This window comes from Drosophila obscura, unplaced genomic scaffold, assembly GCF_018151105.1.
Source record: "Drosophila obscura isolate BZ-5 IFL unplaced genomic scaffold, ASM1815110v1 contig_200, whole genome shotgun sequence".
NCBI classification, from domain to species: Eukaryota; Metazoa; Arthropoda; class Insecta; order Diptera; family Drosophilidae; genus Drosophila; species Drosophila obscura.
Genome location: NW_024542791.1, coordinates 4,310,640 through 4,328,477, shown reverse-complemented (window position 1 = coordinate 4,328,477; position 17,838 = coordinate 4,310,640). Strand labels below are relative to the sequence as shown.

The 17,838-nt window shown below is 40.4% G+C and overlaps 3 protein-coding genes across 4 annotated transcripts; 2 read left to right on the top strand and 1 right to left on the bottom strand.

Annotated features, from left to right (window-relative positions):
* Positions 1–1,353: 1,353 nt before the first annotated feature.
* On the bottom strand, positions 1,354–2,664 carry LOC111078523 (odorant receptor 22a-like). Its single transcript, XM_022373242.2, has 3 exons — positions 1,898–2,664; positions 1,484–1,841; positions 1,354–1,422 (listed from the first exon to the last, which is right to left on the bottom strand). The coding sequence occupies exons 1-3, from the start codon at positions 2,662–2,664 to the stop codon at positions 1,354–1,356; spliced, it is 1,194 nt and encodes a 397-aa protein (XP_022228934.2).
* A 1,976-nt stretch (positions 2,665–4,640) lies between these two features.
* LOC111078571 lies at positions 4,641–4,970 on the top strand. Its single transcript, XM_022373327.1, has one exon. The coding sequence runs from the start codon at positions 4,641–4,643 to the stop codon at positions 4,968–4,970; it is 330 nt and encodes a 109-aa protein (XP_022229019.1).
* Positions 4,971–5,305: 335 nt separating this feature from the next.
* LOC111078546 (thioredoxin domain-containing protein 5 homolog) lies at positions 5,306–7,310 on the top strand. 2 transcript variants are annotated; one of them, XM_022373288.2, is made up of 3 exons: positions 5,306–6,164; positions 6,239–7,073; positions 7,143–7,310. In XM_022373288.2, exons 2-3 carry the CDS (start codon positions 6,371–6,373, stop codon positions 7,280–7,282), a joined length of 843 nt encoding a protein of 280 aa, XP_022228980.2. In that variant the 5' UTR covers positions 5,306–6,164; positions 6,239–6,370; the 3' UTR covers positions 7,283–7,310. The 2 variants fall into 2 exon arrangements, with proteins under 2 accessions (XP_022228980.2, XP_022228971.2); XM_022373279.2 differs by having other exon boundaries at positions 5,308–6,164; positions 6,239–7,310.
* Positions 7,311–17,838: the final 10,528 nt, after the last annotated feature.

Sequence of the window (17,838 nt, the reverse complement as noted above, 5' to 3'; positions counted from 1 at the left end):
CTTATTCGCTCTCTCAGCACATTGCATTTTGCATCATGGTGTTCGGGTGCTTTTCGGGTGTTTAATTAATTGAAAGCATTTTTGCCAACGCTTTGCGGTTGCCTCCCCCTCCCCCGCCACACCACCGAAACAGGCCAACGGTATGCGTAGACCATAATAATATTGACTCTTTGGCATTGAGGACACAGACAGACAGACAGACGCGCACACAAAAGGACAGCACCATCCATATGCAAATTAAACGCAGTGGAAAGAGACAGCGAACAATACGAATGTGCCAAAGAATTTTCTGTTCAGTCTGTTAATTAATCGAAACATTTTATATATTTTTTTTTTAAATGAAGAAGAATTCTTTAATGTCAATTCGTTTCATTTGAATGGTTTCACAGGGGAATAATGGAAAAGAACAGCAGAGATGATGACCAAGAAAGATGAGTTTTAATGGGCCCAAATTGTTATTCATCAAATTTAGTTGGATTAGTCCCTCAACTCTGCACAATACGCAGAATTTTCCAATAAAAATGTTCAAGCCATTATTTGACTGCACAATTTATTATTTCTTAAAGTTTAATTTACCAATGCTGTCTTCATTGAGTTCTAATTTATTTAAATTACATGTTTCTGATAATATTTTCATATCCATTTGTCATCATTATTTTTTACTGCTTCATTCTCAGAATATCTTTATCATACCAAAATATCCTTCAGATTTGAACATCATTTAAAGTTCTGTCAATATTATACTCAAGAATTGAAATGGATGAATTGGCTTAACCAATAAATTGCCCACTAGGAGTGCACATGTGAATATTCATTATTTCTGTGGCAATTTTTGGGCGTATAAATGACGGCACATGGAATTGAAACCACAGGGAATGATATTTAAACACACAAAAATATAAATTGAGTTTATAAATGGTGTGCTCGAATATAATTAGCTATCATTTCGGCAACAGAAGTGGCATACAGACCGGAATGTAATTGAAATGTGCTGCCCAATTTTATAACGACATTTGTTTTGGGAAAATTTACATGATATTAAAGCAAATAAATAAACTGAATAAAATCAATAAATAAAGCAAGGTGTGTGTTGAATTTTAAAATGTTGGCATGAATGGGTCCTGTGTGTTGAATGAATACCAAGGTAAACTTTTCACAACACAAAAGACAAAATATTACCCGAGAAAAAAGATTTGAATTTAAAACCAGATGTGCGGAGTTTATTATCGTCTACAGGTGAATTTTCTACTCGTGAGATCAGTTCTAATTTCGTTGATCAACGTTTTTGTGATTCGCATTACTACTTCAGTGGGAATCAATATATGCAGGACATGGCCCTTAATGGTCGCCGCCTTACTGAAATTTATCGGCCAGATTGAATTGTTTTATTATTGTTACAACCGAAAAGGCCAGCTTCACCATCTTCAATGAATCGAGAATCGAAAGTTAGACATTGCTTTATTCTGAGAACATAAATTCTTACCGATAGATTCGTCTGCATGCATATGGGAAAAACTCCACCAGCTGTCAATGTAATTGGTTGCTGAAGATTGTGCAGAAAGTAGACCAGCGTGGACTTGTATTTGCGATTGGCTGACGTCCAATTCGATTGGAACAAACTATCGGAGAGTTCCTGGCAATCATCGATGATCGTGTTGCAAAGGTAGCAGAAGGGAAATGTTTCCAACAACACACAGAACATGAAGCACGCGGTGCCGATTCCCGTCCACAGGGTCGAAAAGAACATGACGTTGATCATGGACAGACCCAGAACTATCCCAATCAAAAGGAACTGCACGCATATGGTGCCCGAGAAGACGGACCGCAGAGCATTGACATAGCTAAAGGGTTCACATGTAGAATCCCATAATTTTACAGATAACAAAAAATAACTTACTCTAGTATCAAGCGATGGTCCTGGACGCATTTGCTTAGCTCCTCATGGTGTTGCTCTTCATTTTTGCTAGAATCGGAACGTAGTTTGCTCAACCGATCCTTGAGCAGAACAATGTGACAGCGAGCCATCAGCATGTGGGCCAGCGGAGAGACATCCGTGCACTGGTCCATGGTGACACAGGAACCCATCAGAAAAATCTCGCACAAGCTGGATATAAAAAAATTCTTTTCAGCGTCCAGCCCAGGAAGGTACATCAACCAGGCGTGCCTGCCCATCAGGAGATAGCCGCTCCAATTGACTACAACAAATCCCGAGTAAATAATGTGATAGAACACATAGCACATGTTGCCCAGAGCCACACAGCGGTGCACACTGGAGCGTTCCTCGTCGCTGGTGCAGCGCAGGTCCAGGTCATCCAGCACCCTTCTGGCTGCCTTAAATCCCTGGTAGCCCCAAATGGTGTACAGGCACTTCAAGACACAGCCGTACATATTCACCGTGATCTCCAGGGAGCTGAGAAACTCTCCCGCCGTGAAGCTCTTGAACATCTGAATATATGATACCAACATCGAGATCGGTAGCAGGAATATTAGCAGCACATTTATGAAAATTCCCCAAAGAATATAGGCGATTCTCCATTTCTGATTGTCAGGCTCTGTCCAGCCGAAAATCTTTTGAACACGATCCAAGTAGACAAAGGCATCGCGGGACCGAGTCCGCTCCGTCAATGGCAGGACTTTGATGCGCGGGAAAAACTTGCCCAACATCTTGTCCGTAGTTAGTACTTGAATATGCCGAAGGTTGAGGTACAAATGTCTTTTATAGTTCACCGTTTTGTCGTTTGTTGTGGTTTTCTTACATGACTTGCCGTTTTTTTTCCCATAACTTGGGCATGTTTTATTAATCTTGATTTTTGTTAAAAAAAAAAAAGCAAGAAAGGCAAGTCCAAAACATCAGAAGGTGCGACAGAACAACCACATGTTTTGGCACTATAATCAAATCAGACAGTATCTTACAGTCGGTAACTTCGTCTTTTAGCCTTTTTCACATATTAAATACTTAACTTAAGAAGTATTTTCGAATTCAAACAAAAGCTGCACTTAACTTGTTGAATTATTAACTTTGTGAATGAAAGGACTTTGAACAAACTGTCGAAAATAAATGAAATATTTCACCACATTTTATAAAACATTATTGCATTGGTCTGACCAAAACTGTATTATATGTATATACAAATGTGCACATGTGAAAATAGATTAGTTATTTGGTCATTTTTTGGGCATACAAATAATCCCATTGGGAAACGAAACCGCAGACCATTATATGCAAAACCCAAAAATGTAATTTATAAACGCTGTGCTCCATTTTAATTAGCTTATTTTTCAGCAACAGCATTTGCATTTCTCAATGCAGCACTGACTAGAATGTAATTGAAGGGTGCTGGCTAATTGAATACCATTTGTTTTGGGCCAATTTACATGATAATGAAGGCGAAATATTCCAGATGAGGATTTAATTTTAAAAAGGGTTAAGGGTTCATACAGGGTTCCTGTACCTGATTCAAGGCCTCATTGAGTATTCAATGGCCGTAGATTTATCGAGTGTACGATGAATGGTAGCAATAGAGAGTTGTAAATAGAAAATGGAAGAACAATTCATAATCAAAATCACATATGGAATATAGAGAAAAAACCTGTAATCGTTGAGTGGTATTCATTTCAGATATTCCAAACCTCATTTTACTCCCTCTTGAAAAACCTCTTAAGCTGACGTTTAAATTTATAATTAAATGCATTCCATCTTCCTCCATCAGATTGAAAAAATCAGTAGAGGAAACATCCGTCCCTTCTGTTTTGATTGATGCAATTACGAGTTGGACATTTTCCTACATGAGTTGGTTTCATTTAATTTCTGTGATATTACAGGACATTTGACGCGCTTTAAGCAACTCAAACTAATTAAATGAATACGCGCGCTGGATTCTATAAAACTGTTTTCATTTTTTTTATTTTTGGGTCAAACCTTTGAGCGACGCTCACATAGCATACAGGAGAAATGGAGCCCACTGGTCGTCCAGTCAGTCAGTCAGCAGTCTGAAAATAGTCCGCCATCGTCGTCACAGCAGCAGCGTCAATCCTTTGAGTGAATGCAATTTATTTTAATTGCGATTGCAGGCAGAGCAGGGTCAGCACCACCAGCTCAAAGGAAAACAATTTCAAATGGCCGTAAAATTACGCCAAAAACGTCCTCGACGACGACTGCAGTTTGGGTTCCAGTGAATGGAAATAAGGAGAAATAAAATTTGCCTTTGGCATGTTCCTTTTTTCTGGGTCGCGAGCTCATTAAAATTTGAGCACCGAAAGCGATCGAAATCCGAGTTTATGTGATACGTGAATTGCTTTGAATATTTTTGCCAACAGAAAGATAAAGGTGCAGAAGGAAATGGAAAATTCCAGAATAATCGCGTGGCTCAGTAGAGAATATGACTTGCAGCTGCCACAGCAGGTAGGCAGGCAATCATAGGTGACCATAGCGCCAGCTGCCACTGTAAGGGATTTCCCAAGAAAAAATACTGGTGGCTCAAGTAATTCTGCTGAAGCGGAAGGAGGATTTCGGTAGGTCGCAGGTAGCCTGAGGTTGGATATAAAACTGAGTGTTACTCGAGCCATGACACCATTGCGTTCTGGACACTCGACGCAAACAGATCAGATAGTTTTGAGACCAAAGTGAACAAAACGAAATCATGGCCGATTTATTATTCCCACAATTGGAGCGTCCGCTGCCATCGATGCCCTCATTGCACTATACCCTGTATGCGTATCGTGAGGAGCTAAGACGTCGGGATGTCCCCTTCATGAAGATGTCCACCATCAAGCTGCACCTGACGGATAATTTGATATTGCAGACCATCAAGAACATACGACAGTTCGACACCATGGAGATTATGAATCTGAACAGGGAGATAACCTTCAAGCGGCGCCTCACCAAGCAGATGCGCAAGGTGCGGAAACTGGAGAAGCTCGGCCTGAATATCGATCCCCGGAAGCTCACTGAGGGCGGACAGTGGCACTGAGCTATCATCGAACAGCAAGCGAAAACTGTGTGAAAATCATTCCAATAACTCTATTCGAACTCTACTCATCAACCCATATACATACTACAAGCATGTGAAATTATTTTTTAAGTGAAATCTCCTCAAGTTTTTAAAACTCAATAGGCCGAAACAATCTAATAGATCTACGATATATGATTTTTTTAATGAAATATATACAAGAAAAATATACATTACGAGTGTTTTTTTTTCGTTTATGTTGGCAAGACAACCGTTTTAGCCACAGTGTTTCGCTATCTTCGAAAACTTCAAAAGGTATAAGGAATTTGGGTTCATAGAACCCAGTATCTGTATCTGCCTTTGCTTGATAGTTCAAAAAATAAACTTACATTATTCAAATTGGGCGTACAAAAATGTTTCAGCGATTTTTCTGTGTAGTCGCATTCATTGTAGTTCTAACAGGAATATCATATTGTAATTGCTATGATTTCGATGAATATACAAAAAATTCCGATTATATCTGGCCGAGAAACTATCCTGAAGATACCAATGATGACAATGATAATGGCATAATTCATAATAATAAATTAAATAATTGGCTTGGAGTTGATGATGACATTGAAGACAGCGTTGATGTTGGTGGCGATGATGCGGACGATAAATCCGATGAGTGTACACCCGGCCAAGTGTTTCACCTGAATACCAATAATTTTAATCTGATAACCAATACTGGAAGATTTTTTATAATGATCTTTAAGTCCCCTACCAGCTACACTGACGAACGAGCCAAAATGAGATGGGATCAGCTAGCCGAACAACTGAAACAAAACGCCACCGTTTGTATTTCGAATTTGGACTGCGCAAAATCGAAAGAAGTATGTCACGATCTAAAAATTAAAGCTCGTCCGACTTTTTTGTGGTATCAAAAAGGCCACACATCTCGCTCCTATAATGGCGATCACGAAGTGGCGCCCCTGAAACACTTTATCGAGCAAATGATAGAGTCAAATGGAACATTTATCGAAAAGTCAGGAGCAAGGTCAAGGAGCTATCTAACGATGAATACGAGTATTATCATACTTTTTCTCAACTATTTGGCCATGTAGCTACAAATCTTTGTTTCAAATTAAATTTTTGATAAATAAACTCTGTTTGTTACGTATTTGTATGTGCTCAGAATTAAGGATCAAATATTGTATATCGAACTTTGTTAATGTGAGTATTCACTTTTAATATTTTTTATAATTAACTATCAATAAAATCAATCAAATCCAATTTTGACTATTTAGAATGACATGTAACTACCAAGTTGTATTTTAGATACATATATGTACAAACTCTGCGTTTATTGTCCTTTATCTACTGAATGTGGTACATATCTAGTTGAACAAAATCAGCCGTGAAATATATGACAAGAATATATGAAAAACCTAACGAAAATGTTTCGACGATCTTTATTTATTGCTGTACTCATATGCATAAATCTGATAGAGCTATCATCATTATCAGAAGTAGAGGACCTCAAGCAATCAATCGACTGGAGTACCGAAGATTTTGCAACAAATCTGAAAAAGAAGAATCTCATAGTCGAGTTCTATATAACGCTCTGCCAGAGCTGTAATAGTTTATACAGCATATTGTGGAAGCTGATGGGTATCCAAAATATAGCCAGTACAAGCCTTGCCATTGGCGCCATAAACTGTTCCGTATACGAGTCATTTTGCATTAGTAATAATGTCACAACGTATCCGACTCTGCTGTACTTTGAGAAGGATGATGGTGTTCCAAAGAAATCGTACAATCTGAGCACCTTTATGTCCGAGAAAACCCTCGTGAAAAAAGACGATGCCGACCAAAACGTAACGTCCGATGATTGTAAGCTAGGTGAAGTCTATCCATTGACCAACAAAAATTTCGATTCAAGTACTAAAAGTAGGAATTTCTTTGTCAAATTCTTTCAACCAAGCTGCGTATTCTGCATCGCCATAAAACAGGTGTGGATTGATCTAGCCACCGAACTGAAGCAGGAAACGGCTGTTTGCATTGGGGAGCTCGATTGCTCAGATTTCAAAGAGACATGTGCCAAATATCATATAACCGCTGTACCAAAGATGATCTGGTTTGGTAATGGCAATGCCATTAGGGTCTATAACGGTGGTGGAAGATTGAACTTAATGAAGCGTTTTGTTCTAGATATGATTGACAATAACGGCACGATGCCAGCTCACCGTATTTCAGCTGCAAAACGTTATCCATGTTATCCAAAAAGAATTTTAGTTTATATCAGCATTTTGGGATTTATCCAAAATTATTTGTTTATTTGGATCCAATAAAAAGTATACCTATCAAAGCTAAAGACTTGAATAATAGTTCTTGAGTTATGGCTTCTGGGCTTCTACATACTCGAAGTATAATGTTAGCTGTGATGTCATCCCAGGGTTACTTCCTTTATACTTCGATGAGGGGGTGTCTGTCCTTTCCCTGTCTAACCTTACTCGTATGAGTGCTAATTCATAGTACTTAAAATATGTCTGATAGCTCTACATATTGGAAGTTCATGACTTGATGCAATAACAGTATCTCTTTGTCTCTTTTTCACTCTTTCCGGATGAACAGGGGGGGTTCAGTAATTTTATTCGTTACTGCTATTAAAATCATGTCGTCTGCTCGTCTCCTCCTGACAACCTGAACAACTTTCTGAGAGCTTTGACAAGCATGAGCATGAGCACGAGCACGAGCACTCTCTTCTCACTTTACTCTCTTTCTTCTGTGTAATTTTGTTTTTTTTTTCTCTCGAGGTTTTTGCATTCGAGTGCGTTTCTTAATGATTTCACAAAGTTTTGTCAACCAGATGCACATTACAAGCAGGGCACACACCACCCTACCACATACATGCGGGTTAAGGCAAACAAACAGAAAGAACAACTACAGCGCGCTACTTGCATGATGCGACCATAAAAAGTTTGCCAACGGCAACAACAAACATGCATGAAAAACGCCTGGCAAAGCGTAAATTGTATTCTCAGCTGCCTGGAATTGTTATGCCCTTGGAGAGGGTGTGACGAGTTGGAAGAGTTGTTTGTAACACAGAGAAGGTAGTACTTATGAGATGACAAATTATAAACAAAAGACTGTGTATATAACATTGTTTCCATGCAAATTATGTTTGCAGTTTTATAGATATCCCACATACATCATATACATATGTATGTACATATGTTTTCATATTCCCATAGGAACAGCCTAAAGAGTATCACAGCCTTCGAACTTCAATACTTGCACTACCCTGTTGATTTTTTTTCGGCAATGCAAAGAGAGTGCTGGGCTGGAGAGAAAAAGAGAGTGCGAGTGAGACGTTGGGAAGGTAGGGGAGAGTGTGCATGTGGGTTTTAGTAATTTAGTGCGCCATTTGAAATGTCTTTTTTCTCGGTGGGATGAGGAGGGGCATGAGGGGGAAGATTGATGAGAGCGGTACCAAGAGAGAAGTACTGCTGAGGCTGCAAGCATGTTAACATTGCAAAAACAATGCACATGCATACTGTGCCTGCTCTCTTTATATTTTTTGCTGTAGCGCTTCCAGTGCAGTTCTGTGGCGGCGGGTCACGCATTTAATATTTAACAGCTCTCAACGCATGTACCAGAACCAGAGAAGGAGTTTTTATAGGTAAAGGAACTTCGCTGATTCCTTGACTACAGTGTGTCATAAATAATAAAGTCCATGGTAACCTGTTGGCTGTGGAATTTCAAGAAGAATCCCCAATGAAAAGATTGTTCCGGCATGGCCTGCAGAAGCAGTTCCCTTGGCTCCAGCTCAACCACTGTTCATTAAAGAGCAATGTCCACTGTAGGAAGACAACCGCTAAAGCTAAATTCACGTCAAATGGACTTGGCTAAAAAACAGACTGACAAACTGACTGACAGACGCAGACGGACTGCCACAGCTGACACACAACTTTTGCGTAAAAAACAAATAGCTATACAAAGAAAGAAAAAGCTCAGCTCAGCCATCGTGTATTTTGATAGTCTTGAGTGGAATATTTCCTTGAAATTGCATTTCAAGTGACCGGCACGGGACAGAGCAACAAATAAGCGAGAGGCGTCCCGGAATGCGCCAGGAAAAAGGGAGGACACGCTAAAGAAAATATTAATCCGGGGGAGCAACAAACAGCGCAAGAAGTTTCTGTCGTCCGCAGATAACTTTCTCCTCTTCGACGATGGGAACAAACTTTTTTTATTCTGCTTCAAACTTTCGGTTGGCACTCGAACAAAATAGCTCAATGGCAGGAATGCAACTCTGCTTGAGTGTCAAAGTGCAGACGATGCATACAGTCAGTAGCACATGTGCACAGACATATGTGCATACATATGTATGTCTGAGCACTGCATTCAGGCACTGTGGTCTGAAAAAATTTAGCGAAGGAGTAAAGTTTTTGTTTTGGATTTAACTTGTTATTTACTCTTTGGGTACTCTAAAAGAACGAAGAACGAAAAAATTATTGGAAATCCCAGTTAAGGATAGAGTTTTTGAAGTGGTTTACTGAAAAATATGTACATAGAATTTCTACGATGGTGATACGAGAGTCAATAATGTTTCTGTTATAGCGTATTTTTTGACTGAAGAGTAAACTATGAGAAGTTTTGAAAAGTTTTGAATGCAAATGTCTATGGGGAAGTTCCCTAAGAGAGATACTCTACAAGTGTATTTAAGAGATCAGATTTTAGATATAAAAAATACAAATAAAAATGTATCAAGTTTAAAAAAAATATATAACTGAAAAAGCCAGGTACGAATCAATTTACTTAAAAATATTATTTATACACTTTATTTGAAAAGAAACAAAAAACTCTTCCTGTGTAGTTTCGCCTGGCATTTGACAAGAATTCTCATGTGAAACTTTTAACCTTGAATACCCCTTGAATACATGATATTTAACATTTTTGGCCAACAAACTAATTTCAAGTGCACCCACCTGATGTGACTTTCAAGTTTCCACCATCAAACATATATCAAATTCCATCCACCCTTATGCCCCAAATTCAGGCCGTGCCCCCAGCTATTGTGCCACAATCTGAAGACCCAAACCACTGTGGAAAGCATCCGCAAATTCGCAAAATATTTTGTCCTTCCAGACAATGGCATCCAGAAGGGAGATGGATCTGGGCCAAGAAAAGGCAGAAGCTCAAAGTGCACAGAAATTCCAAGCGGGCCACCGTATCATCTACTCGAAAAACCCCTCTGCGGGACCACCGATGGCCGGACTAAAATATGCACAAAGGAAATGGAATGAAGTGTAACGAAACTAGTCGTGACACAATTTTTGATGCAAATTGCAAAAGTCATGGTACAGCCATCGAGTGGGTGACATAGGAGAAGAGGAGGGTAGGAGGCCTCGCCAGAAAACATATAAAATATCTATCCCCCTGAGAAAATGGTCAATTCATAAAATTCCTAGGCCAATAACATTATCGGCTCGTAAAATAAGCGAGCGCAAAACTGAAAAATACAAAAAAAGTTATTTTCGTATAATATTAAATTTTGTGAAAATGTCCCCGCACACACACACACACACACACACACAAGTAAAACGTTTCCGAGGGAGACGGACCCATTGGCAACAGATAAATGAGGCACTCGGGAACAGGCGACAGCAGCAGGGAGGGAGGGGTGTAGGAAGGACCCAGACCCCACATCCGATACAGTAAGCTGTAATATGTGTTGGCCAAAACGAGCATAAAACGAAGCCCGATACAATTCCAATTGAATCAATTGAATTGAATCGCTAAGCAAAAGGTTTGAGTGTATCGTGTGCGGGTGGTTGAGAAGAGGATACAAAATAATGGGTCTTATTTGGAATACCCTGGGAAATCCATGCACAATTTGGCTATATTATATTTTACATTTAATGTCTATTGTAATATATTTTAATAAATATTTATATTTATTTATATTTATATATGACACATAGCATTGCAATTAAACCATTTTAGCACTCATACTCATAGCACTCATAGTTTCATTTCAGTTCACCTGAACGAAATGCAGGGTAGTCCCCTAGTCACAACAAACAACTAGTCCGCTACTCTTTACTACTTTTTCCCTTTGGTGGAACCCTTTTATTCGCCGCCAAAGACCCAAAAACATCGTCGCGAACACGCTGGGAAATAAAAGTAAATTGATGTCTTCAACTGTGGCAGACAGAGGAGTGGCCAAAGGGTGTGTGTGTGTGTGTGTCTGAGGAAAGGAGGGACATTGAGTCACATTGGTTACGGTCTCTGGGCGTAGTTTTCCATTTTAGTGGCTGCTGTTGCTCCAGCAATTTGCTCACTGATGCAATGCGGTAGATTCATATTTATGATTCGATATTCCTGTGTTAGGGATAAGTTAATGCAGTCTTGGTATAGATGGATGGGTGGATTGAGCAGTTCTTTTCTCAAGTTTACTTTCCCCCACACTGACTTAGTTTTAACTTCATTTAAATCACATCTCGTTCGCCACTTACTTGAAATGTGACTTTATATTTGCAGGAACCGCGGAACGGTTCTGTCATCCCCGACCAGAAAGAATTGAGAATTGGCAAAACTTTTGCAATTGAAAACAAAGTGAAACAACTCGAGCAGGGATCTGAAGGAGCCGCCAAGTGTTGTGCACTGAGCTGTAAGCAGTTTCTCGAGCATCTTTTCGCATTCTAGCCCCCTGCAACTCTCTCCCTGCTCCTGCTCCGCTCTGTGGGCAAAAGTTATGTCTCCCAAGTTGGCAAGGGAGCAACAAATGCTCCCTTGACGCTCTGTGATGGTTGTCACAATCGCATTAGTTATTGATTCCCATACATCTGGCAAATGTTGTTACACTAAATGCGTATGTCAGTCATACGGAGAAGGAGCCGGAGCCCGATCCGGAGTACTTAGCTTATCTACATATGTTATGTCCTTACCTGCCTTTTTGTAGTGGGGGCGCGTGGCATGGCAGGGAATTCCAATGCCATTGGTAAATATAAAATGAAAATGATTAAGAAACATGCAAAGACACTCAGGATGTGTCGGATTCGTTCTATCATTGTATTTTAGTCTTTTGTGGCGCTTTGGAAGTACATACTCGTACTTACATATGGGTATGTTGTATTTGTCTTTGCCATTATGCTAATTTCAGAGAGCATTTATTTCCCCAAGCAAGATGCCAACATTCATTCGATTGATAGTACTTTGAATGCCATGCGGATACACGTACGAAAGGAAATAAGGAATATATTGCAAAGTACTCGTATGAAAGGAAATAATGAATATAGTGAATGTATTTGTATGAAAGGAAATAATGAATATATTGCAAAGTACTCTTATGAAAGGAAATAATGTCAGCAAGCAAAGCTTGTGCCGGGCATCTGCTTCTTAGATAATTATTTGATTATATTTCCTGGAACTTTGCACTTTGCACTGAATAAAAGCAGACACTGAATAGTTGAAAAAATCCTGCTCTGATGCAGTTACAAAAGGTGCAGATATTGCTTTCACACAGTAGTAAATGGCTGACTGAAATTTCATTGGAAGATTCTTAACTTAACTTCAAATCAAATCATTCGAGTCCCATTGAATTTTCTCTTAATTAACGAAAAAGGTTTATACTTTCAGGCACTTGCTACTTTAAAGTTAATACACATATATACGTACGTGGCACACCAGCATGTGCGAATATCTGAAACCTATAACTTCTCTTTGGCATGCATAACTTTTCCATCAGAAGGCATTGAGTGTAGTGGAGTGGATGGCAGTGGAAACTTTAAAAGTGCAAAGCATGAGAGTGGCAATGGGAATGGAAATTGTTCAAATCATGGCACACAACAAGTTGCCACAACTTTTCATTACAAAAGCTAGAAGCAGCAGCAGCAGCAGCAGCAGTCTGTTCCTATTATAGTTATATAAAAGGAGCTGCTGGGAGTAAGGGCAGCAGGAACTACCACTGATGGCCCGGAACGATGCTTTGATGCTTTCTGGCCACAAAACAAGAAACACACACACACACACACACACACACATACTCGTATATAATATCAACCGAACACAGAAAAAACTAATGAACTCGTTCGGGTTTGCTGCTCATACAAAATAAATAAAGAAGACAACTACTGTACTGAAAAACAGCAAACTGTTGACAAAATGGCAAAAAGTTTCCATTTATTGAGGTTCTCCTTTTTTTTTTTTGGTGGTGTCTCCTGTGACTGCTCCATAAATATTCCATGTAAATGCAAAATTAAATGTAATATCTATGGGTGCACTCGTATGCTGTAATATGATGCAGAGGAGATGCACAACCAACTTGTTTCGGGCTCCTTTCAATGGCATAAAACAGTGGCGTGAATCACTGAGAGAGAGAAGCTGAATCAGGTGGTTCATATGGGGGCATAAGGTTCACAGCTTTGTTTGATGTATTTTGTTGAAATTTCTGCTTGAATTTCAGACTTAATTAAAATGAAGAGATGACCGAGTGGCTGCTGATGCTCTGGCAATGGAGTTTCTATGTTTATATTTCCCAGTTATCTAAAAGAAATTGCTAATTAAGATAAATGTAGAAGATTTGGGTGCAGAACACTTCCATATCATACATTCTCCATTAATTATGTACTCCATAAACAACTACTAAAGACCTGAAATTAGTTTTAAAATTAACTTTCCAAGGGAAAACTCCAATCATGTCAGTCTTATCCCTAGAAAGGAGTTTCATACCTCTGTTGGCTTTTCTGAAGTACCTTTAAACCTATTTATTTTGATGTAAATTTGTCTTCTGTGTTTGCTGAAATTTGCCATCGCTTACGGGGATTTTTCTCTTGATGATTACTATTATACTTTTATTTCCACTTGTTCTAAACAAGCATTCAGGCAGCTAGCACTCGACAGATTTTTCTTGCTTTAGTTGAGTGCACTTGAGGGCAGAGTCTGTCCTGCTTCCCATTTCTGACTCTCCATCATCCGCTCTCTCTCTCTTCCTCTCCATCTCTTTTTACGTTACTGCTATTCACCATTCAGTAGTCACTATTTTCATTCAAAACCAAAAAAAAACAGTTCTACAAAAAAATATATACAAAAAAAAATAAAAAAGAAAACGTTCACGTTCATTCGTGCTCATTATCCTGTAGATTATTCGGTACTTTACAGCGCTCAGTGCGATAATAACGATGTTGTGTTTGGAGCCAAGGACGCTGAAAATACACTGAAAGATATTTAGAGCTATGAAAAAAGCTATGGGTAGATCTGGTGAATTTTTTATTGAAAGATCTTCGTCTTAAATGAAGTTCATTCAGCAATTTTATAATTTTCCCTTATTTTATGGTCCCGTCATCTATTTTCTTTGACTGCATCTGTCGAGTTTGAGGCTTCCAAGCTGCTCGATTCTAAGCAGGGGGCAACTTAATGCAGTTTTGGCCTCGTCCTTGTCCATGTCCTGTTCTATACTGTTCTGTTCTGTTCTGTGCTGTCCTGTCCTGTCGCTTCTCGTTGATGACGATGACGATGCTGATGATGATGCACTTGATATTTGCCGTATGAATGCGGCTTTGGGTGAAGCAGAAGCAGAAATCTCTTTGCCATTTAAAGCAGATTAAGGCTATGGCCCCTTAGTCCATATATATTTCGGACTCTTTGTTGTATTTTGAGTAGCACCGAAGGGCAGAGCAGGGCTGAGAAGGGTCCAAAAATGCTGGTGAGACTACCACCAAGGAGCCATTCAAGAGTCCTGGCTTTTGTTGTCGCTAGCTCCGACTTTTACTGCACAATTTGTATGTGTGTGTGTGTGTGTGTGTGTGTGTGTGCGGTCCGGGCTGTCGTTTCAGCTTTGTGGATTATTTCGCATTTACTCGTACTCGTACCGTGTGGCAAGCTCTCATCTCTCACCTCACACTGCCTCACCACTCACCACTAACCACTCACACTCTTGCTCTGGGTCTCGCTCCACTCCACCTCCGTCCACAGCGTGCCTGCCAGCTTCAGTTAATTTCTGGCCATTTAAATGTTAAATATTTTGTGAGGATTTATTTAGTTCCACGCTACCGTTCGGCTCGCTCGCTCGCTCGTAAATCCCCACGTGTGGGTGTGTCGAGGTGCCTGTGCGTGCTTGTTGTCGCACCTAAGCTCGTCAGGTATCCCATCCTCACCTTAGCGTGCTGCAAGGACCTGCCACTGTGCCTTCTCCCTAATGGACCTGCTGCCTGCTGGCCTGCCTGCCTGCCCGCCTGCCTGCCGCCGACGTCAAGCTGTTGTCATCATCGCCGCTAATCCCCCGCTTGAGTGGCAAATGCCGGGCCTTTCGTATGCACAGCCCTGGGCGCCGCCGTCGCCGCCGCCGCTGATGATGATGTCCGGCTTAGGTAATGGCAATTTAATAAGCTTCTAAATGTTACTGTTGCCTCTGGGGCTACGTTTTGCACTTAGCCATCGGCATTGGCCTCCGCACAAACTATGGCGATTAGGGATATTTGTCAGCTGAGCCAAGAGACCCAATCGGGGTCACCAGGTGGATGGACGGTGGTTTTTTTTTTCCTCCCCGACATTTTAAGCCAGCCATTGAGGTCGGGGCCTGCACTTTGGTGGAAGCTTTTCTTGCCAACCTTCAACGGAGCGAAAACATTGGGATCTCCGGCTTGACAAAGGCCAGAGTAAGAAATGAGCATCGGGGTCACCTTTTGGCAGGTGTTTTTTTTCTTAATTAGATTCTCCTATTTTTTGTGAATTAGAGGTGTACAGCTGCATCCAAAATCCTTTCCAAAGTGCTTTGTTTTTCCATCTTTCAACCATTCTAGGTCCTCGGGGTCACTACTTTAAAAATCTGAAATCATTCCATTCCCAAAAGGAAGACATAACCTTTCTGACTTTTACATTCAAGCACACACTCAACCATCTCCCTACTGATTTTAGATGCCAAGATAACTTTTTTACCAACATTTCTTCTGCCATTTTTCATGGCCAAACTTCCCTGTCGGAGTCACCTGTTTCGCAGCCATTTCCAAGCATATTGGACCTCAGCGTCTGTGTCCGGCAGTGTCGGGCTTAGGACAATTACAACACGCAGGACGAGTTTTACATACAGCACTAATACACGCAGCGAGAGGACCAAAATGGACAATTCACAAAGTCGACAAGCGTAAAATTGACAAACGTTCTTGGCCCAAAATGCATTCAACATACAGGCCAAACAAAGCCACTGGGAGGAGGAGGATGGCTAAACGTGGGTGGGTGTTCATATTGTCGGATAGTGTGGGACGGAATGAACGTACAATGGAAGGGTGACAAGAGCAGCAAAAACAACAGCAACAAGAACAAGAACATGGACAGCCACAATGATTGTTGCCTTACGCTGCTTGAGCCTGTTGACGATTGTTAGTGAGACATTGACTGAGTGTCCGGCCAGAGGAGCAGATACTGACAGAATCAGTGGCAGAGTCCAGATGCAGAAGAGTCCAGAGCGAGATGCAACTTGGAGACTGGCCAGCGGACGGACGATTTAATGACATTCAAAGTGTCGAGTGGACTTGAACGTAGGGTCTAGCAGAGCCGGACATTGCCTTCGTCCTTTGGCACCCATCCATCCATTTATTCGTCCGTCCGTCCAACTGCTCTGCTCTGCTCCTGCTCCTTTAGGTGGGGTGGTGTCAGAGTGCATTCTTGTTGACTTACTGACACCTTGGGCCATGTTGGCCCCGAGTGCTGGCGCTGGCCTGCTCAGGAAATTAGTGCCACAAAAGGGTTGTCCAGTGGGCAGACCGGGGGACACACCCACACCCCACTGATGCAACGACTCCTCATTATTCAGCTCATTTGCATGCATTTCATCCGGATTCTTCGTTCCAGAGTCCACATATTTGTCCACTCTGTGTGCTCCTTACCAAGTACTTATGTTTCTCTCCCCCCCTCCCATTCCTTTTCGTTTTCTTCTTTTTTTTTGTTCTGACTTTTTGCAGTTTTATTTTGTTGTTGTTGGTGGGGCAAAGTGGAAGCTTAGCTGCATTACAATTTGCCATCCGAATTGGAGCAGTTCAAGGACTGTGCTGCCGACTTGTAGATGCTCTTTTGCCGTGATGCTTAAATGCTTAAAACGGTTAAAATAAATAGTAAGTAATAATTATGATTATCGATTTGTATCTATGATTTAGAGAATTTCACACATTAATATTCAAGTTTCAGAATGTATATTTTATATTATCATTGTGTTATTATCCTTTAAAAAACTATTTAGCGATAATTGTATGACATTTTCAAATGGGTATAACATTCCAATATTTCTATTAAATATAAATACAAATATTTAATGGAAAATTAGCACATATATTTTTCCTTTTAATTATATTCTACATATATCAAATAATCATCTTTAGAAAATTCCTGAACATATGTTGCCTCTCTTGTGGAAGTCTTGAAAACATTTGTGCAAAAAGTAGAACAAATAATTACCAAGAACACCCAAGAAGCAAACACTTTTTAGAACTAATCCCCACTATTGTCCCTTTCATTATTTTCTCCTTTTTCTGCAATGTTCTGCTGCTTCACCTTCTCTTCTATTCCAATTATTTCCAGGCATTTTCTTATGTCATCGTGCATGTAAAATTCTTTACTGCAGTTTCCATTTATGTAATCTGCTCAACAAATACCTGATGCCCGGGTGATGGCTGAGAGCAGTTGCAGATTTACCAGCTTGATCTCTGGTCCAGCTCGGACAATGCCTGGCAAGGAGGAGGACACCACACCATCTGTGCATCTCATCTCGACTGTGTCTCTGGCTCAGCTCAGCTACTGTCTGCTGTGGCCCTCAAAAGTCCAGACTTTTGTGTTGTGGCCCATGTAATCGCATTTGGTCGGCTCTGAGTCCAAAGTCAAGACGAGACGAATGCAATTTCGGTCCGAGGAACTT